Raw genomic sequence first — 21,049 nt, forward strand, 5'->3', positions numbered from 1 at the left:
TGCAGACCCCTGCCTGATCACTGCTCTCTGGGAAGGCCCCACCCCAAGAGTGTGTGCACTGCAAGGGACTCTAGGCCTCTCTCTCCCTTTCAGAATCCTTCACGCCTGACCACAAGCCCCTGATGGGGGAGGCACCTGAGGTCCGAGGGTTCTTCCTGGGCTGCGGCTTCAACAGCGCAGGTGAGTCTGGGCAGCAGTCCTCCTGGCCCCCGAGAGGGCAGTCCTGCCATTCCCAGAGCTCTGGGGGAGGTGGGCACAGGAGCACTGTGGCCGCTGACAGTGGTGGGGACAGGAGAGGCTGGGGAGTCCAGCCCTGCCTGCTTCCCAGAGAGTGCACCTTTGCCAGGGTCCAGTCCAGCAGCAGTCCAGCTGGGAGGCGTGCAGCACCCCAGGTTTGGGGAGAGTGGGGCTTGGAGTGTCTGTGCTGTCCGTGGAGATGGGGGCATGGGATTGGACATGGGTGGGGGACCCTGGGGGGCAGACCGTGGCCCTGCACTTCTCTTCCTGCCAGGAATGATGCTGGGTGGTGGCTGTGGACAGGAGCTGGCCCACTGGATCATCCATGGGCGCCCGGAGAAGGACATGCATGGCTATGACATCAGGTAAGTGTCCACTGGGACCTAAGGGCAGGGCCCCCCACTCAGGAGAGGTGGGGTGGGGTAAACAGCGAGGGCTACTTAGAAAGGAGCCTTCCCTGAAATCCAGGTGGCTTCCTGGAAGAGGCAGCAGTGAAGGAGGAAGGCTACCAGCAGAAGGTGTGCAGTGCTGAGGGGGTGGCTGGGGGGCAGGTCCACGCCGCTTTACAGCTTCCAAGATCTCTTGTCCCAGGGTCCTGCCTGAGCCCCTGGACAGCTCTGGAGTCATCAGTGGGATGGCATCATCCCCTCACAGATGGGGAGACTGAGGCCTGGGGGCAGGAGGGAGCAGGGCTGAGCTGGGAAAATTGTGCTGTGTGTGCCGCGGCTTGCACCCAGGCAGCCCTGGCTGTCCCGTTCAATCGTACACTGACAAAGCGGCCAGGAATGAGACCCGGTGCAAGCCACTTCCTCCTCTATAACGCAGGGTGGTGGGGAGGGGCTGTAGAGGTTTCGGGAGCAGGGAGGACATTTGTGCTGGTGAGGCGCCTGGCATGGGGTCCGCACACGGGAACGCTAAGTCATCCTCAGCTGAGGCAGGGACCGGGGTGCTGACAGCCAGAGCCGGTGACGGCAGCCTATCCCGATGGCCCTCTGCCAGTCACGGCCATCTCTTGCAGAGCACAGGACAGTGGTGCAGGTGCTCCCCAGCAAGGAGAGAGGCTCTTCCTGTGTCTCATACCCGTGGCGGTGGCCTCTCTGACTCACACAGCAGGGCCTGTGGCCCGGGCCGCATCCCATGCATTGAGGGGTGGCGAAGCAGGGCCGCTTGGAGGGAGGCCGGCCTCCAGGTCTCTCCAGCCCACTCTGCTCCTGGCTGCTGCCGGTGGACAGTCTCCCTGGGGAGGCAGTAGGTGGGGTGGGCTATGGAGGGAGAAGGCCTGGCTCAGCTCAGTGTGCCCCTCACCTCTGCTGACCCAGTCCTTTCTGGTCTGAAGAGGACATTACACCCACTGTCAGGGGGAATGTCTGACCCCATGGAGGCAGTTACACTGAGGTCCCCCAGTTGCCACCTCTCCATGGCACCTGACACAGTGAAGCCTCCTCTGGCTGACTCAGAGCCCATCTGGGCCTGTGCCCCTGCACTCTCCCAAGAGAGGAATGTTCCGGAAATGATAAAGCTGTAAAGGACTTCAAGGAAGGGCCAGTTCAGGTCCCCCCGCTACCAACAGCAAAATGGAGGTGACTTGCCTGAAGTCACCCGACTTTTGAACCAGAGCCAGGTAGGGACCCAGCTTCCTCCCCAGGCGGGACAGTCCTCATGCCCTGGCCTCCCTTGGGGACTCCAGCTCTGGAACCCGACCAGCCAGGGTTCCACCCAGTGGCACTGTGTGGCCTCTCTGTGCCTCTGTGTCCTTGGCTGCAAAATGGATCTGCCCAGCCTGCCCAGCTCCTGACCTGGGGCCTAGTCCCACACTCAGCAGGCAGGATGTTTGCTCATGGGCTGGCAGAGGCCCTGAGGCGGCCCCTGGCAAGTTGGGGACAGGCCTGGGCCTCCCTGGGTCAGCTGTCTTCCTTCCATCACTGGGACTTTGGCGGGAGGGTGCCATGTGCTGCTCTGGGGCTGGTAGCCAAGGGGACAGGTGGGGAGCCCTGAGAGCTGGAGTACAGCAGGGGGAGGAGCACCCAGCCTGTTGGTCCCAGACCCCTGCCAAGCAGCCTGGCTGCTGGCACCCAGGACACATAGGCTAATGCTGTCCTCAGCCCAGCCGTTACCGATGTGGGGCTTCCAAACCCCTTCAGTGTGCCAGAGTGGACGGCTGCCCTCAGCAGGACCAGCCACCGGCCCCCAGGGGCTGTAGCACTCATGTGATGCTCTGCTACCTCGGGCCTGTGCCCGGGGACAGACACAAGACACAGACCCTCGGGAGAGAGACACAGCAAGGAGAGGAAGGAGGTGCCTGAGAGAGTCGTTGAAAGACCCAGAAAAGAAAGTGAACAGAGCACGCCAGCACCAGAACGGAGCTTTTCCCTGCCCGGAGACTCCTGATTGCTCCCCTCAGGCCAGAGCCAGAACACGCCTGGGTCGTCCTTCATCTTACACATGGGAGACATGCACAGTGAGGGGGCGTCCCGGGAGACCAGGCAGCCAGAGTCCTCCCTGGGTCCAGGGCCTGTCTGGGCTCCAGGCTGCGCATGAGGGTCCCAGGGCTGGCCGGGCACCAGGCAGCTTCCAGGCCGTGGCAGCTGCCCTGCGCATGAGTTCCTTTTGAGATCAGATAAGAGGCAGTCACCCCAGCCCCACATCTGTCAGCTGCATGGCCCTTGGTTGGTCAGTCCCTTTTCTCTGAGCCTCAGTTTTGCCATCTGGAAAATGGGAACAATGTACCACCCTCTTGGAGTGCACTTGAGGCTCATGTGTGTGGACGCTTGGCCCAGTACCCCACAGAGGCAGAGCCAGAGCCAGAGTGTAGGCTGGGCTGTGTTTTCAGGGAAATTCCTTGGGGACCGGGTGAGCCAGGGAAGAGTAGCTCTTTATTTACGTGAAGAGGGTGGCCCGGGCCCGCCTGGTCCCTCTGCCCACTTACTCACAGGCAGAACTGGCAGCTGCGCCCCTGTATGTCACTCGCTGCACCTGCCGCCCGACGTGCACCTCACTGCTGCCCCCCAGGAATCCTCCCAGATCCTCACCGGCTCCCTCACTCCCTCCTTCAGCTCCTGGTCAGCGTAGCCCGGCACAGGTTTGGGCTGGCTTTGCCGTGGCCTTGCCGTGTGACTGTGAACACCTGTGAGACCCTTCTGAGCCTCAGTTTCCCTCTCACGTGAGAGAGTTAAACTTGGGTCCCGTGCAGAAGGCAGCTCTGTGGACAGAGAGGATTTCCTCCCACGGCAGCACTCAGCTCTGGGCCTGCACTGGAGCTGGGGGTCATGAGCAACAGCAGCTGTTAATGATAATATCATTAATAATAATCCTCACGTCTGCACCTCTACTCTCCACCCGTCCAGGTCAGAAAATCCTGCTTGCTAGAATTACGTGCAGACTAAGAATCAGCTCTGACAGGTGCCACTGAGGACAGAAACGCCTCTGATGTGGCGCCTGAGGCAGGCCTTGAGTGATGAGTGAGGTTCCAGCAGGTGGAGCACGAGGGGGAGGTGGGGCCCTGGGAAAGCCGGGAGCTGAGAGGGAGGTTTGTGCGCAGGAGGCGGCTGCAGGGCCCTGATGTAGCTGAGCCCAGGTCTCACTCCAGCCAGCAGCTCCACACTGTCTGATTCGGGAGCGGCGGCTGGTCTGAGGAGACCAGGGAACAAGCCGTGGGACACTGGCTGCTCTGCCCACTCAGGGGCAGCAGAGGCCTAGGCCACAGGTGTGGCCACAGAGCTCCATAGCTCCATGAGAAATAGCGTGGGGCCCGCCGGGCTGGCGCTGGACACCAGCAGGGGCTGCAGGGGCTGCACACGGTCCCCAGCCTCGAAGGAACAAACCAAAACTATCGCAGCCGCATCCTCTCTGGTCCCAGGGGCTGGATTCCGCAGCTGCTCCCCAGACACAGCTGGGATTCGCCCCAGAGACTCTGCACCTCTTGGGTCCCTGGTCCGACCCACAGACGAGGTCCAGCTTTGGAATCACAGACTTGGGGGGGCCTGATGGGACAGGTGGCCACCCTTGCCCCCACTCCCCTGCTGGCGGGTGGAAAGGGGGGTCACTTGCCGAGGAGGGGGACACTGGTGTTCTGATGCATTACCAGGCTAAACTTTGAAGACCCTTTATATGGACCCTCCCCAGAGCATTCCAGGGATCTAAGCCCATCCCTCCTAGGGGCTGCTCCCTCCGCAGTCATGGAGGGGGTGCCATGGCTCCCCAGCACTGGAACCTAGGCAGCAAACAGCAATGCGTGGAGAGCAAGGCCGGAGCCCCATGCCCCCGTGGGGGATGAGAGCCTCGGCTGGACCCTCTGTCCGCAGTGCCCACTCACTGAGGTCCAGTGGGGTGGGGTGACTCTGGGGGAGAAAGCCAGGCTCACCCAGGTGCGGGGCAAATGGAGAGTCGGGGGCCCGCTCAGTGCTGAGCCACAAAGGGGACTCTGGTGGAGGGGTCCGGGGTCCAGGCTTGCCCTGGGTCCTAGGCCAGCCCTTCCCTGACAGGCCGTCCCCAAAGCAGTGACCCATGCCCTTGTCTGCGGCAGGCGCTTCCATCACTCGCTCACGGACCACCCCCGCTGGATCCGAGAGCGAAGCCATGAGTCCTATGCCAAGAACTACTCCGTTGTCTTCCCCCACGATGAGCCGCTGGCCGGGCGCAACATGAGGAGAGACCCGCTGCACGAGGTAACGCTCTACAGGTCCTGGTGGGGGCCGGCAGCTAGGGTCTGGGACGTCCTCAGGGCAGCAGGATTACAGAAAATGCAAGGCATACCCCAACCGCAGGTCAGGCACAGTGACAAGGTATCTGCCATTCCCCAGGTAGTAACCCGGCATCCCCATGTGTTGGGCGCAGTGCTCAGGGCCAGGGACGTTAGGGAATAAAGTGGAAATGGCTTCCGTTCTGGTGGAGAAGCAGGAACACGCACCCAGGAACCGCCCCCCCGCCAACTGCTGGCAGCAACGCCAACAGGCAGGGGTCCTGGGGGGCGGGGTCTTGTGGGTGTATGCAGCCATATGGAGGGGGAGCAGCCAGAACACTGCGTACCCGGGAGAGGGGCTCCTGCTTGTAGAGCCTGCTGCAGAGGCTCTTCTACCCTGGTGAGCTCCAACTCATTCAGTGAAACCCACTGTCAGGTGCCCCTGTCTCAGGTCTGTCCCCGTGCCCTCCCCTGGGTCCCCAAAGACCCAGGAGCTCCTTCCCTGGGCTCCCAGGCCCTGTCTCTATTCCTTCCCCCTCCCTGGCCATCTCGTGCCGGACGCTTTGCTTACTGGGGTACAGGGCTATGTCCTAGGCACTCTGCTTCCTGAGCACTGGGGTGATTGGGGGATGATTATTGAACAGACGGATAGGCGGGGAGGCAAGAGGGCAGGCTCAGGGAGCAGGTGGCGTTTAAACTGGAGAAGGGGCCTCCCTCACCTGAGACTCCAGTGTCTGGCCCCATGAGAGATCCCAGTATTAGCTGTACCTCCTGGGGAGAGGCCCAGAGTGGTCAGAGGGCTGGCTCCCAGACTGCCCTGGCCCTTTGGTCTGGCTTGGTGGACCAGCTATGATCTGAGGCCACACATGGCCCTGGGGTCTCCCTAGCATGCCCCCGGGCCTATAATCAGTAATCACCCCCTTGCCAGTCTTGACAGTTCAGAAGCCGCCCTGGGTGAATGCAGGGTTTGTTCCCCTTGCAGTCAGCTCAGACGAATTCCTCAGAACTGAGCAGCTCTACCAAAGAAACTTGGCAAGGGCTGAAGCACGCCCCTGCCCCCAGGGAAATCTTCGTTCACCCACGCCTCGACTTCCCTTCTTAGTTAGCAGCCTTCTTGCGACACTTGACAGCCGCTTGTTTTCTTTCTTTCTTTTATAAAGAGGGGAGCCTGCCCTCTTTTAATGGGCTCTTGAGATGAACAGTTTCCCTCCTTGGAAAGGTGGCCCATGGGATGTCCCCATTGTTCACTGAGGGGTGGGCGGATTTTCTGCCCTCAATTGCTGCCCCCTCGGAATCCCAGGCGGGCAGGGAGGACATGTCCATGTCACTGATGAATGCTGTGGCCTTGGGCGTGCCTCCTCCTTCTCAGGACCTCGGGGGTGGAGGGGAGGGCAGGCGTCATTGGGACAGGCCCTCAGCTGCCCATCTGGAACCAGATGCGGCCCCCGAGGCCCTCTCAGCCCTGGGCTTGGGTCCTCATTCCAGTCAGAGGGGGTGGCCCCTGGGTAGGGGCCCTTCCAAACCCGAGAGTGGGTACTCTTTTTTTTCCCCCAAACCAAATTTATTTTTAAAGAAATCTCCCACTCTGTTTCTCTAGTGTGTTCATTGCATTCGTTGTTGTGGTTAAGTAGGCAGATCTTAAAATGAGCCATTTTAACTGCTCTAAAGTGTACAATTCAGTGGTATTAAGTGCATTTGCAGTGCTGTGCAACCATTCCCACTATCCAGTTCCAGAACATGTTCATCACCCCACAGGGAAACACCATCCCCCGTAAACAGCCCTTCCTCATCTCCCTCCCGCCAACCCTGGCAACCACTAAGTTGCTTTTGGTCTCTATGGATTTGCCTGTTCAGGTCACTTCATATGCAGGGAATCATCCAATACATGACCTTTTGTGTCTGGCTTCATTCCTTGAGCATGTTTTCAAGGTTCATCCATGTCATAAAAGGTGTCCAAATTTCGTTGCTTTTTATGGCCGAATAATATTCCTTGGTGTAGGCGGACCATGCTTTCTTGATTCACTCATCAGCTGAGGGCCACGTGGGTTCTCTCCCCTGTTTGGTGGTTGTGCATAGAGCTCAGTGAACATGCGTGAACAGAATTTGTTTGCAACCCTCCTCTCAGTTCTCTCGTGCGTACTTGGCAGTGGAATCGCTGGGTCGTACGGTGCATCTTTCCGCTAGGGCAGCTACAGCAAAAGGCCACAGGTGGGGAGGCTTCAGCAGACCTTTTTTTCTCACATTTCTGGAGACTAGGAGGTCCCAGATCAAGGTGTTGGCCGATGGCTTCCTGGAGAGGGCTCTCCTGGCTCGTAGTCGGCCGCCTTCTCACTGTCCTCATGTAGTAGGGAGAGGGCCCTGGCGTCACTTCCTCCTCCTATAAGGGCTCCAGCTGTATGGGCTTAGGACCCACCCTGATGATTTCACTTAACCTAAAGATCCCATCTCCAAATACAGTCACGTCGAGGTTAGGGCTTTGACATATGAATTTAGCAGGGGATGTGATTCCGTCCTGAGCAGATGGTAATTCTACTGAGGAGCATTCTCAGGGCAAGGGCAGATCAGGGCAGGTGGTAATTCTACAGATGAGGGTTATCGGGGCCAGGGCAGATGGGGCAGGTGCTATTTTATAGATGGGGGTTCTCAGGACGAGGGCAGATAGGGGAAGGTGATGATTCTACAGATGGAGGTTCTCAGGGTGAGGGCAGATGGGGCAGGTGCTATTCTATAGATGGGGGTTCTCAGGACGAGGGCAGACGAGGCAGGTGGTAATTCTATGCATAGGGGTTCTCAGGGTGAGGCAGTGAGGGTAGCTACAAACACTGGGCTGGGGACCTGGTTCTAAGAGTCAGGGCCTCCTTGCTCTCCGCACCCTTGGGTGTAAAGTCGCGGATGTGGCACTCTGCCCTGTGCAGGGGTATCGGGCCCTTTGTGACGGGTGCCTGTTCCCCATTCCTGCTCAGGAACTCCTTGGACAAGGCTGTGTGTTCCAGGAGCGGCATGGCTGGGAGCGACCGGGATGGTTTCATCCCCAAGGCCCAGCTCCGGTGAGTAGCGCCTGCTGGACTGTGCTGCTGGGAGGCCCTGCCCTGTCAACCCCCTTGCCCCTCCGCGTACCCCATCCTTGCCCCTCCATGTACCCCACCTCCCCAGGTGGCTCCACTGTCGTGATCAGTTATTCTGCACATGGGAAGCCGAGCCCCACCGACCTGCCCCCAAGGCTCGGTGCATTCTTTGTGCCATTCACACAGACCCCACTCCTCGTCCGCCACTGCCAGGCCTTCCGTGGCCTAAGTGGTAAGGGCTGTGGGCAGAGCAGAAGGGGTGTCCCGCGGTGGGGAGACAGCAATAAGACTCCCTCAGGTTGCAAGAGGAATGGAGCGTCTTCTCCTAATTCTGTGCATCTATATTTGGCCACTCCGACTGTTGGTTTATGTCCGTAGGAGGGCGGGCAGTGGGAGGGTTGATGCACCCATGGTGCTCCGTTTCCCAATGGAGGTTTCACAGTGGCCTGGACTCTGGGCGTCCTCTGGGGCCTCCCACGGACCTGGGTCCTGAGAGAGGAACAAAGGCAGTCCTGCTGTGAAACCTGGGACCCAGGCGCTTGGGAGCAGGCGATGCGAGGCCTTAAGGCCAGCTGAGGGGTAGCATTTGATCCAGATTTACAGAAATCAAAATCCCCTTCCCAGGGCTGCATCTCACTAGTCCCCTCTGGTGCACCCACTTTCCATCCCCATGGCAACCCACAGCCTAGGACAGGTTCCAGAGCTCCAGGGCATCTGGAGGGGAGACGGGAGCCAGAGCTGGCTAATGGGGCCTCGGCTCTGGGGTCAGAGCCTCACCGGTCATCGTCTCTTCTGCTGGCCCCTGGGGACATGCAGTCCTCATGAACCCTGCGGGGAGGAGGGGTCTGGGCAGACCCTTTCTTAAAGCACAGCCCACTGTGTTCCAGTCAGATCTGGCCCTGGAAGCCCCTCTCCCCTGTCCTTGGGTGAGGAGAGGAGAGTCAGGAACACACCCCAGGTCCTAAGATGGGCAGATTTTGCACCCCTACCAGGGAGTCAGCCTGGGTGTCCAGGACACCTTGGCAGGGCTGCAGTGGGCGGGATGTCCCTGCTGGGGAGGGAGGGGACTCCACGTGGAGATGCCAGCAAAGCCTTACTCCTTTACAACCTCACACTGGCTCCCACCTGTGTATGAAGAGGAGGTGAGGCTTGGGCGGGCGGGCAGGGCTGGCGGCCCTGGGAGGCAAGAATTGCCTACACCTGCATTCACAGCTGTGCCGTGCCAACAGTTAGGAGGGCAGGTGGGGGGTTTTCTGCAGGAGCAGAGGCCAGGGAGGGGCATGGGGCTGTGGGGTGTCTGAGAGAGAGGCAGATCCCAGGGAGGCCAGGGCCATGGCAGAGAAGCTGGACTCTGGAGTCCACGCACCTGCCTGGCTTCATGCCACTGCCCCGTCTGGGACTTGTCTGTGCCCTTGGGCGAGATGTAACTTCTCTGCGCCTCAGTTTCCTCATCTGTAGAAAGGGGCACCCCTGGTAGGAGCATAAGGCACTTCCCGCAGGGCCTGGCCCAGAGCAGGAGCTGGGCCTGGGATTGTGATGGCTCCAGGGAGCAGCCCTGGCTGAGGTCCTGAGTAACCGCTTCTCCCTGTCATTCCCCACCTTGGGTGTATCCAGCTTCTCCTCCAGCCTCCTGGGCCCTGTCTGGGCTCTCAGACCCACCAGGCAACACTGCTGCCTCCTTTGTGCTGCTGTTTTGCCTGGACCTCATGGGAGCCCCCTGCCCGTGTCCACAACACACTCGCACTTACTGCAGGGCTCTCTGAGGGCAGGGCCAGGCCTGACTCCATCACAGCCCTAGCGGGACCCCGCTCTGGGGAGGGAAGCCAGGAAAGACCAGAGAGGGAGGCTGAGGACCACGTCTTTTCTTCCCAGGTCCTCGAGTACGACTACTACGGGGCTTATGGGAGCCGCGCGCACGAGGACTACGCCTACCGCAGGCTGCTGGCGGACGAGTACACCTTCGACTTCCCGCCCCACCACGACACGGTGCGTAGCTGGGGTCCGTCTCTCTCCCTGTCCCTCACATGAGCCTCCCATCGCGCAGGCCCTAGTCTGGCCTTGCAGGGCCTCCCCTCCCCCAGGAGTCTCTTCAGGCTCGGCATTCATGCTTTTTTCGGCTGACTCCATTTTGAGGAGGAATCATGCGTTTTCCTCTCCCCCCCTCCCTCTGTACCGAGATTTTGCCAGCAGCCAGGCCTGAGCGGAAGTGGTGCTGCTGGGGATGGGGTGAGGTGGGGGCTGAGACTATGGGCTGGGGCCCGGCGGGGCTGCACCGCTCTGAGCCTCCCTCTCCCACTCTCCGGAGCTGCTCTGAGGCTGGCATGAGATGTGGTGGGGGAAGGGGTTTCTCTTTCCAGGAAGCCAGCGCAGAGCAGAGCCAGGACAAGGTGACTGGAGGCTCTTGGGCATCAGGCCCCGTATGGGCCCCTCCAAGAGACAAGCAGAGGGAACCAGAGCCGAGAGGGCTGTGGCCTGGAGTCTGCTTGCTGTTCCTGTTGCTCCAAAGTGGGCAGGCGAGGCTGGTCACATGGGACAGCTGGCAGCCTGTCGCCCCTGCCTGGGGACCTGGCTCCCACGTGCAGGGGGTGGAGGTGAGGAGTCTTGGGGGTCTTCTCCCCTGCAGCAGCCTGCACCACACAGGGGCGTTCTCTCTGGCAGCTGTCCCGGAAGGAGCGAGGCCAGCGTCTGCCCTGGCCTGCCCAGCCGTGTGGTAAAGCGCTCACAGGTGGAGCACCCCAGGGAGACGCGTGACATCTCACCGCAAATCTGACATAAGAGCAGAGCCCAGGCCTGAGCCCAGAGTCTCAGAGTCCGGGGACAGCTTAGGAGGCATCCATGAGGTTCCTTCCTGGGGTCTCTGGGACAGTCACAAGCCTGGCTTCAGTAGGGTCTGACCCGGGGGTCGCCCGTTGCCTTGAAGGGCCCAGCTTGTGTTCATGCTTTGCTGTCAGTGCCTTGACATTCTTCATGGTCTTTGAACAAGGGCCCCACTGGGTCCCGCACTGGGTTCTGTAGCCAGTCCTGAAGGGAAGAAACCGTTCATTTCCACCATCTCCCCCAAAGCTTGCTCTAGTGGCAGAACATCTGTTCAAGGCGTCGGAAGAGGGGGCTCCTGCAGGAAGGAGGAGGCGTGTGTGTCATGAAACGCCCGAGCAGCAGGGTCGGCTCAGTGCCCGAGTCCCTCGTCGCTGCCTCCCAGCGAGTGCTCGGGGCTCCGTCTGGCACCTCCGCACCCACAGCTTCTAAAGCCTGTGGGACTCTGGCCCTCGAGGATGTGGGAGCTCGGGGGAGATGCCAACTTGGCTTTGTGGCTTCATCCAGCCTCCGCAAACATGCCTGAAGCTGTCCTGAAGCACGAAACACGTGCTTGTTCTTGGCTGGCAGCTTCCCCGGCCCGCTAGAGGAGCCCAGTGCGGGAGACTGCTGAGGGTTTTGGTCTGCAGCCCCAGTGGCATCAGCAAAGGTACAGCAGAAACCAACAAAGGGGAGCCATGTCCTGAAGGACAGTGATGCCTGCCGGGGCTGGAGAAGCCATGGAGAGCTCAGGAGGCAGACAGTCCCAGTGGTGTGCTGGTAACAGCTTAACAACCAGCTCTCTGGGGCAGAGGGGAGGAAGCTGGCTCTGCAGCATTGGCCAATTTCCCTAATGTAAATATTTTCTCCGTGGCTGATTTCAATCCAGTCCACCAATGAGGCATCACTGAATGCGGACCTGGGCAGGGTTCTGCGTGACCAGCTCTCAGGGTCAGTGCACCCCTGCACAGCCTGGCTGGACCGTAGCTCTGCCACTGCCCAGCTGTGCCACCATCCCTGGCCTCCCTGAGTGCATGAGGGGTAATATGAGTTCCCTTGTGGAAACGCATAGGGAGTTTGGGAGGAGATGAAACAGCTTCCTGACACACGGCAACTGTTCAGGAAGATGTGGTTGTTGCTGTCATGGTTATTTTTTTCCCATAATAACAATGAGGTGGGCACATCTGCTCAGCAGTGGGGGGCATGTTGAGCCCTGAAGGGGAAGACCAAGTAGAAAATACAGTGAAGAATAGAAGACTCTGCACACCTCACCCAGGCATTTGTAAATCTGGGGAAGGAAATAGGGAGTGATGGGGTGTGTGTGTGTGTGTGTATTTTTTAAAAAAACAACTTTATCAAGATCTAATTCACATACTATATAATTTATTCATTTAAAGGGTACAACTCAATGTTTTTTAGTGAGTTCACAGAGTTGTGCAACCATCACCACGATCTAGTTTTAGAACGTTTTAATCTCCCAGCAAAAAAAGATACCCCATACCCCACCCTATCCCTAACCCAGGACAACCCTACTCTACTTTCTGTCTCTGTAGATATATCTAGTTTGTATATTTCACACAAGTAGAATCATAAAATATGTGTCCTTTTGTGATCAACTTCTTCCGCTTAGTGTGATAGTCTCAAGGCACATCCATGTTGTAGTGTGTGTCAGCATTTCATTCCTCTTTTTTTTTGAGATGGAGTCTTGCTCTGTTGCCCAGGCTGGAGTGCAGTGGTGCGCTCTCGGCTCACTGCAACCTCCACCTCCCAGGTTCAAGCAATTCTCCTGCCTCAGCCTCCCAAGTAGCTGGGATTACAGGCACCTGCCACCATGCCCAACTAATTTTTGTATTTTTAGGAGAGATGGGGTTTTGCCGTTTTGGCCAGGCTGGTCTCGAACTCCTGACCTCAGGTGATCCACCTGCCTTGGCCTCCCAAAGTGCTGGGATTACAGGCATGAGCCACCAGGCCCGGCCACTTCATTCCTTTTTATCCCAATCATATTCCATTGTATGGACCCATCATATTTTGCTTATCCATTGATCCGTTGGTGGACGTCGGAGTTGTTTTCACTTTTGAATTCCTATGAGCAGTGCTGCTGTGAGCATCCATGTACCAGGTGTTGTGTGCATGTATGTTATCATTTCTCATGGGTGTGTAACTAGGCCTGGGTCAAGTGGTATCCCTGTTTAACATTTTGAGGGAACGCCAACTGTTCTCCAAAGTGACTGTACCACATTACATTCCCCACCACAGTGCAAGAGGGTTCCAGTGTCTCCACATCCTCGCCAACACTCATTATTATCTGACTTTTTGATTCTAGCCATCCTGGTGGGTGTGAAATGGCATTTCATTATGGTTTTGATTTGCATTTCTGGAACAACTGATGATGTTCAGCACATTTTCATGGGCCTGTTGTCCACTTGCATACATTCTGTGGAGAAATGTCTGTTCAGATCCTTTGTCCCTTTTAAAATTGGGTTATTTGTCTTGCTCTTCCTCCTCCTCCTCCTCCTCCTTCTTCCTCTTTTTCCTCTCCTCCTCTTCCTCCTCCTCCTCCTCCTTCTCCTCCTTCTCCTCCTCCTCCTCCTCCTTCTTCCTCTTTTTCCTCTCCTCCTCTTCCTCCTCCTCCTTCTCCTCCTCCTCCTTCCTCCTCCTCCTCCTCCTCCTCCTCCTCCTCCTCCTCTTCTTCTTCTTCTTCTTCTTCTTCTTCTTCTTCTTCTTCTTCTTCTTCTTCTTCTTCTTCTTCTTCTTCTTCTTCTTCCTCTTCTTCCTCCTCCTCTTCTTCTTCTTCTTCTTCTTCTTCTTCTTCTTCTTCTTCTTCTTCTTCTTCTTCTTCTTCTTCTTCTTCTTCTTCTTCTTCTTCTTCTTCTTCTTCTCCTCCTCTTCCTCTTCTTCTTCCTCTTCCTCTTCTTCCTCTTCTTTCTCTTCTTCTCTTCCTCCTCTTCTTCTTCTTCCTCCTCCTCCTCCTCCTCTTCTTCTTCTTCTTCTTTTTCACTCTTGTTGCCCAGGCTGGAGTGCAATGACGTGATCTCGGCTCACTGCAACCTCCGCCTCCCAGGTTCAAGCAATGCTGCTGCCTCAGCCTCCTGAGTAGCTGGGATCACAGGAGTGCACCACCATGCCCAGCTAATTTTGTATTTTTAGTAGAGATGGGGTTTCTCCATGTTGGCCAGGCTGGTCTTGAACTCCTGACCTCAGGTGATCTGCCTGCCTCGGCCTCCCAAAGTGCTGGGATTACAGGTGTGAGCCACCACACCCGACTGTCTTTTTATTATTAAGTTGCAAATGTTTTTATGCAGTTTAGATACAAGTCCCTTATCAGATCTGTAATGTGCACACACTCTCCGCATCCTGTGGTTGTCCTGTCTCTTCCTTGGTGGCATTGGTTCCAGCTTTTAAAATGTTGATGCTGTCCAGTTCATCTCTATATTTTTCTTTTGTCGCTTGTGGTTTTGGTATCATGTCTAAGAACATAACCAAAGGTAAAAAACATTTATGTTTTCTTCTAAGACTTTTATAGTCTTCACTTTTACACTTGCGTCTAGGGTCCATGAAAATTAATTTTTGTGCATGGCGTGAGGTCGGGTCCAGCCACATTCTTTTGCATGTGGCTACCCAGTTGGCCCAGCACTAGTTGTTGAAAAGATTGCTCTCCCCTTGGAATTGTCTTGGCATCCCTAGTTGGCACCCTTAGTTGAAAATCAATTGACTGTAAAGATGAGGGCTTATTGCTGGACTCTCAGTCCTATTTCACTGATCTGTAGGTCTATTCTTATTTAGTACCTCACTGTCTTGATTACATAGCTTTGTATTTTAATAGCAAGTTTGGAATCAAGAAGTGTGAATTCTGCAACTTTATTTTTCCTTTTCAATATTGTTTTGAGTGTTCTTGGTCCCTTTGAATCTCCATATGAATTTTAGGATTGGCTAGTCAATTTCTGCAAAGAAACCAGCTGAGAATTTTGATAGGAACTGTGTTAGGTCTGTAGATCCGTTTGGGGTTTATTATCATTTCAACAATAGTAAGTATTTTGTTTCATGAACATAGGATGTCTTTCCACTTATTTAGGTCTTCTTTCATTTATTTAAAAAAATTTAGGTTTTAGAATATAAGTTTTGGACTTTTAAATTAAATTTATTCCTAAGCATTTTATTATCTTGATGATATTATACATAGAATTTTTTAAAACTTCCTTTTGAGATTGTTCATTGCTAATACAGAAATACAATAGTTTTTTTGTATGTTTTTATATATTGACCTTCTGTCCTGCAACCTTGTTGAACTATTAGTTCTAGCAGTTTTTTTTTTTTTTTTTTGTTTGTTTGTTTGTTTGTTTGTTTTTGTGGATTCCTTAGGATTTCCTATATACAAGATACTGTAATTGGCAAATACGGATGTTTTTATTTCTTCTTTTCTGATTAGGATGCCTCTTATTTTTCTTTTCCTGCCTAATTGCCCTGGCTAGAGCTTCCAGTACAATGTTGAATAGAGTGGCAAGAATGGACCCCCATCTTGTTGCTGATCTTCCATCATGAAGTATCATGTTTGCTATGTGATTTTTGTAGGTGTCTTTCATCAGGTGAGGGAAGCTCCCTTATATTCCTAGTTTGTTGTGCGTTTTTATCACGAACAGGTGAATTTTGTCAAATACTTTTCTGTATCTATTGGAGGATCAGATGGTTTCGTCCTTTGTTCTCTTAATACATTGCATTACATCAATTGATTTTTGAATGTGAAACCAACCTCACATTCCTGGGACCAATCCCATTGATCATGGTGTGTAATCTCTTCCTATGTTGTTGGATTTGATTTGCTAGTATTTTGTTGAGGATTTTGTGTGTGCGTGTCTGTATTTGTAAGAAATATTGGTCTGTAGTTTTCTTATAGTATCTTTTTCTGCTTTTGGCATCAGGGTAATGCTGGCCTCCTAGAGTGAATTGGCAAGTATTTCCTATTCATATTTTTTGGAAGAGTTTGGGAAAATGGGTATTAGTTCTTTGACTGTTTGGTAAAATTCATCAGGGAAGCCATCTGGACCTGGGATTGTGGACAATTTTTCAATGACAAATTCCATCTCTTTTTTGTTTTAGTTCTATTAAGATCTGTGATGTCTTCATTCTGTTTCAATAATTTGTGTGTTTCTAGGAATTTGTCCATTTTGTGTCTAGTCTGTTGGCATACGGTTGTTCATAGAGTTCCCTCAGAATCCCTTTTATTTCTCTAGGGTAGGTATGATATCCTCTCTTTCATTCCTGATTTTAGCACTTTGAGTCCTCTCATTTTCTCTGTCACTCTAGCTAGAAGTTTGTCAATTTTGTTGATCTTTTCAAAACATCCACTTTTTGTTTTGCTGGGTTTTTTCTATTTTTCTATTCTTACTTATTTCTGTTCTAACATTTCATTCCTTCTGCTTGCTTTCGGGTTAATTATGCTCTTTTTCTGGTGCCTCAAAGTGGAAGATCAGGCTATTGATTTGAGGTCTTCTTTTGTAATACAAGCACATACAGGCAGACATTCCTCCGTGAGCATTGCTTTAGCTGCATCTCAGAAGTGGTTTTGTGTTGTGCATTCATTTTCATTTAATTCAGTAACTTCTAACTCCCTTTGTGAATCTTTGATCCATTGGTTCTTTACCAGTGTGTTGTGTAATTTCCACTTATTTGTGAATTTTCCCATTTTTCTTCAGCTACTGATTTCTAATTTAATTACATCATGGTCAGAGGACATCCTTTATATGATTTCAACCTTTTTGAATTAATTGAGCCTTGTTTTGTGGCTTAGCATATAATCTATCCTGGGGAGCATGTCCTGTGCTTGAGAAGCATGTGTCACAGTCTGCACCTGAGCTGAGAAGGGCTTGATTGGGCTGGAAGAGAGGGAGGGAAGGCTCAGTACAGGTGTACTGGAAAGAGCCCCCGTTCTCCACGTTCTTGAGGAAGAAGCACACCCCAAAGGCCCCCGCGACATTCGCACCTCCCTGGAACTTTTCAGATCAAGAAGGAGTGTCTGGCCTGCAGAGGGGCTGCCGCTGTGTTTGACATGTCCTACTTTGGGAAGTTCTACCTGGTGGGACTGGATGCAAGGAAGGCTGCCGACTGGCTGTTCTCCGCAGATGTCAGCCGACCCCCAGGTATGGAGTCTGGGGTTGGGGGGCATGTTCCTGTCACTCCATGGGCACAGCCTCAGGCACTGAGACGAACTGGCAAGCCCCCCTGTCCCCTCGGTCACCCTGAGCACACTGCTCCTTGCCCTCACCTGGCCTTGGGCCCCCTTGTCCGGCCCCTTTTGCCCCATCCCAGACCCCAGGCTCTCATTACTTTCCTCCACCTCTCCCTCCCACCCTCCTTCTCCTCCCCACCTCCGGCTTCCTCTCTACTCTGTTCCAGACAGGATGTGTGGCAGTTGGCCCTCAGCCACCTCTCTCCTGGGACTGGGGGGCCCAGTCCCCGCCATGCTCTCACAGGTGGGATTGCCAGAATTAAATAGAAACACAGGATGCTCAGCTACATTGGAATTTTGGATACATAATGACTCATTTTTAATGTAGGTATGTCCCAAGCCATATTTGGGACATACTTGGGATCTTCATCTGCCTTTTCGTCACCCACCCACCCAAAAGCTCACGCATCCCTGTCTTCATGAGTGTCCTGGGCTGCCAGAACAGAGGATCACAAACCTGGTGGCTTAAAACAACTGCAATTTATTGTCACGGTTCTGGAAACTGGAGGTCAAAATGAGGGTGTCTGTACCTGACCCTCCGCAGAGGACCCTTCCTTGCTCTTCCAGCTGCTGGTGGTGGCAGGGAATCTTGGCCTTCCTTGGTGTGCAGCTGCATCACTGCAGTCTCTGCCTGTGTCACAAGGCCTTCTCCAGGTGTTCTCTTTTTTTTTGGTGTGTGTGTGTGTGTGTGTGTGTGTGTGTGTGTTTCCGAGATGGAGTCTCGCTCTGTCGCTCAGACTGGAGTGCAATGGCGTGATCTCAGCTCATTGCAACCTCCACCTCCTGGGTCCAAGTGATTTTCATGCCTCAGCCTCCTGAGTAGCTGGGATTACAGGCACCCACCACCACGCCCAGCTAATTTTTGTATTTTTAGTAGAGACAGGGTTTCGCCATGTTGGCCAGGCTGGTCTGAAACTCCTGACCTCAGGTGATCCTCCCGCTTCGGCCTCCCAAAGTGCTGGGATTACAGGTGTGAGTCACCGCACCCGGCCGTGTTCTCCTCTTACAAAGACAGCAGTCAGATTATATGAGGGCCCACACTAATGACCTCACTTTAACCTGATCACATATCCAAAGACCCCATTTCCAAATAAGATCACATTCCCAGTCCTGGGGTGAGGACTTTCACGTATCTTTTAGGGGAGACACAATTCAACCCCTAACATCATCTCTCCAGCCAGCCAACCAACAAACTCACTCCCCAGACTCCTAGGCACCTGCTGCTCACCTCCCATTAATCCAGCCACCCACTCAGTCTTTCATCCACCCATCCACCAGCCCACACATCCCTGTTTCGCCATACATCTGTTCCCCCTTCTACTCACCCACTCCCTTCCTCCCATCCATCTGCCCACCTTCCCATCTGTCCATCCATCCTCCATCCACAAAGTAATTTATGCCACAGACATTTATGGAGTCTTCTCCGGTACCAGGCACGGTGCTAGGAGCCCCAGAATGAATGGGGGACATGAATCCTGTCCCTAGAAACTTCTCAGCATGGTGGTGGATGGGTGGGAGGGGCCAGTGCCAAGGCATTTTAAGAAGAAAGAAGTTTCCTTCCCACAAGGATGACGGTGATGAGATGACCTGCCCAAGGCCAGTCGTCTCTGAGTCATTCAGCTGAAAATGGCATCCTGGGGCTGAGGGGCTCTCCAGGTCACCTCCAGGTAGGGCATCCTGTCTGGGAGTTATCCAGCCTCTGCGACAAGGAGCTGCCCCTGTGAGCGGCCCTGGGGAAACTGAGGCAGCACAGACCTGGCTGGGGCCTCAGCACAGACCCGGCTTCCTTCTCCCTCTCACAGGCTCCACCGTGTACACTTGCATGCTCAACTGCCGTGGGGGCACCGAGAGTGACCTGACTGTCAGCCGCCTGGCACCCAGCCACCAGGCCTCCCCGCTGGCCCCCGCCTTTGAAGGTATGGGATGCCTCTGTGTGCAGGGCGCTGTGACTGCGGCCTGCTCTGTGGACTGATGGTTGTGGACAGGGCGGGATGGACGGGATGAGCTGCTGACGGCAGCTCTGTCGTTAGCTGTTGTGCCCACTGTGGTCAGGGCTGAGAGATTAGAGGTCTCGTTTCAGGATAACTGCGGGCTTTGTTCAGGCGGCACTCCTGGAGCTCCCAGTACTCAGGATTTTTTTTTTTAAATCCTGTTTCTTCCCACCAGAGATAGAAACTCCACTTGGGCCATAACCTGCTGTGCTTAGTTCATTGCTAGGTTCTCCCTGCCTCAAACCGAGCCTGACCCACAGTCGGTGCTCAAGGAATGCTACTGAAGGAGCGGGTTATGAGCTGATCATGAATGAACCCCTTTCTCCCCTTGCCTGTCTCCCCCAGTGCCCACTCTCCCCCGTGACTGCATCTCTGAACCTGTCCACACTGCTGCGTTTCGGAGTGGCTGCAGCGTGGGCGTGCTCAGCTCGATTGCCCGGAACAGAGTGTGCCAATGCTGGGCCATGCCTCCCACTCCGAGCAGTCGGCTCCTTTCTGCCACTGACATCCTTGCTGGGTTGACTTCTCAGGCCTGTGTGACCCCCTAGTCTGGGGCTTGGATAGGCCCTTAGAAGACGTCCGGCTTGGGGCCCACGCCACTGCCTGATTGCCCTCTGCAGTCCCTCCGTGTCTGCTTGCATGCCCTCCGTGACAGGTAGCTCAGTACCCTCATGCCTTGTTTGCTCATCCCTGACTGTTACCCAGAGCCAGGACCTGCCTCCTGTCCCTTCGGCTCCCTGATCCTGCCCTGGGTTCACACAGGAGCCATCTGATCTCTCGTCCTGTACCCCATCCCCATGAGGGATGAAGAAGCAGAGAGGGAAACATTCTTTCTCCAAGAAGGGGCATTGTCGCCTCTGGGACGGAATTTGCACAGGGGAAGGTGCTGACCGTGCAGCTCTCTGTGCTGTCCCTGGGGCAGGGGCGCAGTCAGTGGGGAGGGCTCAGCCCATTCAGAAAAGCTGGCATCTCCTGGTTCTTGACCTGACTCCGTGCTGCTGGCAAATGTAGTTGTTTCCTCACTGGGACTCGGTCAGTGTCGAGCCCCAGCTTGGGCACTGGGGGAGAGACGCAAGGGGAGAAAGGGGTTCATTCATGATCAGCTTATAACCCGCTCCTTCAGCAGCATTCCTTGAGCACCGACTGTGGGTCAGGCTCAGTTTGAGGCAGGGAGAACCCAGCAATGAACCAAGCACAGCAGGTTATGGCCCATGTGGAGTTTCTATCTCTGGTGGGAGGAAACAGGATTTTAAAAAAATAAAATAAGTGGAAGGTGTAGGATGTAAGATGGGTCAAGAGGAAAAATGAAGACCAGAGCGGGTGGGATATTGGGGGCCAGGGTGGCAAGACCGCGTTCCTCACTGCCCAGGGGGTCTTTGAGGCTGGGGGCTGGCGGGGACTCCTGGGCCTCCGGGGTTCTGCCAAAAGCAGGGAGTAGTGAGGTGAGCACTGCAGTCTCGAGGCTGGTGGCAGAGATGAGGCTACGTGTGTGAGCGAGGGGTCCTGTGGGGTGCACAGAGCTTGCCCACCCCTTCCGTCTTGCCGTCGGTGACATGGAGGCTGAGAGAGCCATGTGCTGAGCCAGGGCGCCTGTGCTTCATGGATCCATGAGCTCATTCCTTCCCTCATTCCCTCAACGGTCCTTGCGGAGCCTGTACTGTGCAGCAGCGCCAGGGCAGCCAGAGCTGGGAGGAGTTGAAGGAGGCCGGTGCGGCTTCAGGGACCCCATAGTGGGCTGTATGTGCAGCCGGGGACAGGAAGGGCTCCGTGACACCTGGAGGGGGACATGCAAGGGGATGGGAAAGAGTGAGATGTTAGGGAAGGCCGTGTGAAGCCGCTGAGCTGGGATGAGCAAGGCTTCCTGGAGGAGATGGCCAGCCTGAGCCTGGAAGGATGGGTAGGAGCTGCTGGCTACAAGGGTGTGTTGGTGAGAACCAGTGTGACCTGCCCATCGCTGGTCCTCTCTGGGTCATTCAGCCAAAATGGCATCTCTGAGCTGAGAGGAGTGATGCCCGTAAGGAGCTGGGCATCAGCCCCCAGGAGAGGGGCGGCCCAGGCACAG

At 55.0% G+C, this 21,049-nt stretch overlaps 1 protein-coding gene across 9 annotated transcripts in view; it reads left to right on the forward strand.

Annotated features, from left to right (window-relative positions):
• The window catches only part of SARDH (sarcosine dehydrogenase), a 75,956-nt gene that overhangs the window by 25,823 nt on the left and 29,084 nt on the right, over positions 1-21,049 (forward strand). For 7 of the 9 annotated variants that reach the window (XR_004054071.1, XM_030920293.1, XM_030920291.1 and 4 more), the window contains 8 exons: positions 94-180; positions 512-602; positions 4,760-4,901; positions 7,879-7,962; positions 9,853-9,966; positions 10,338-10,571; positions 16,769-16,907; positions 18,799-18,912. Coding sequence is in view for 8 of the 9 variants with exons in the window: in XM_030920293.1 (XP_030776153.1) it covers positions 94-180; positions 512-602; positions 4,760-4,901; positions 7,879-7,962; positions 9,853-9,966; positions 10,338-10,571; positions 16,769-16,907; positions 18,799-18,912 (1,005 nt within the window). In the remaining variant the exon portion in view is untranslated. The remainder of the gene's footprint in view (positions 1-93; positions 181-511; positions 603-4,759; positions 4,902-7,878; positions 7,963-9,852; positions 9,967-10,337; positions 10,572-16,768; positions 16,908-18,798; positions 18,913-21,049) is intronic. The other 2 variants (XM_030920296.1, XM_010372780.2) reach the window with 1 other exon arrangement.

This window comes from Rhinopithecus roxellana, chromosome 16 (assembly GCF_007565055.1).
Source record: "Rhinopithecus roxellana isolate Shanxi Qingling chromosome 16, ASM756505v1, whole genome shotgun sequence".
Taxonomy (NCBI): domain Eukaryota; kingdom Metazoa; phylum Chordata; class Mammalia; order Primates; family Cercopithecidae; genus Rhinopithecus; species Rhinopithecus roxellana.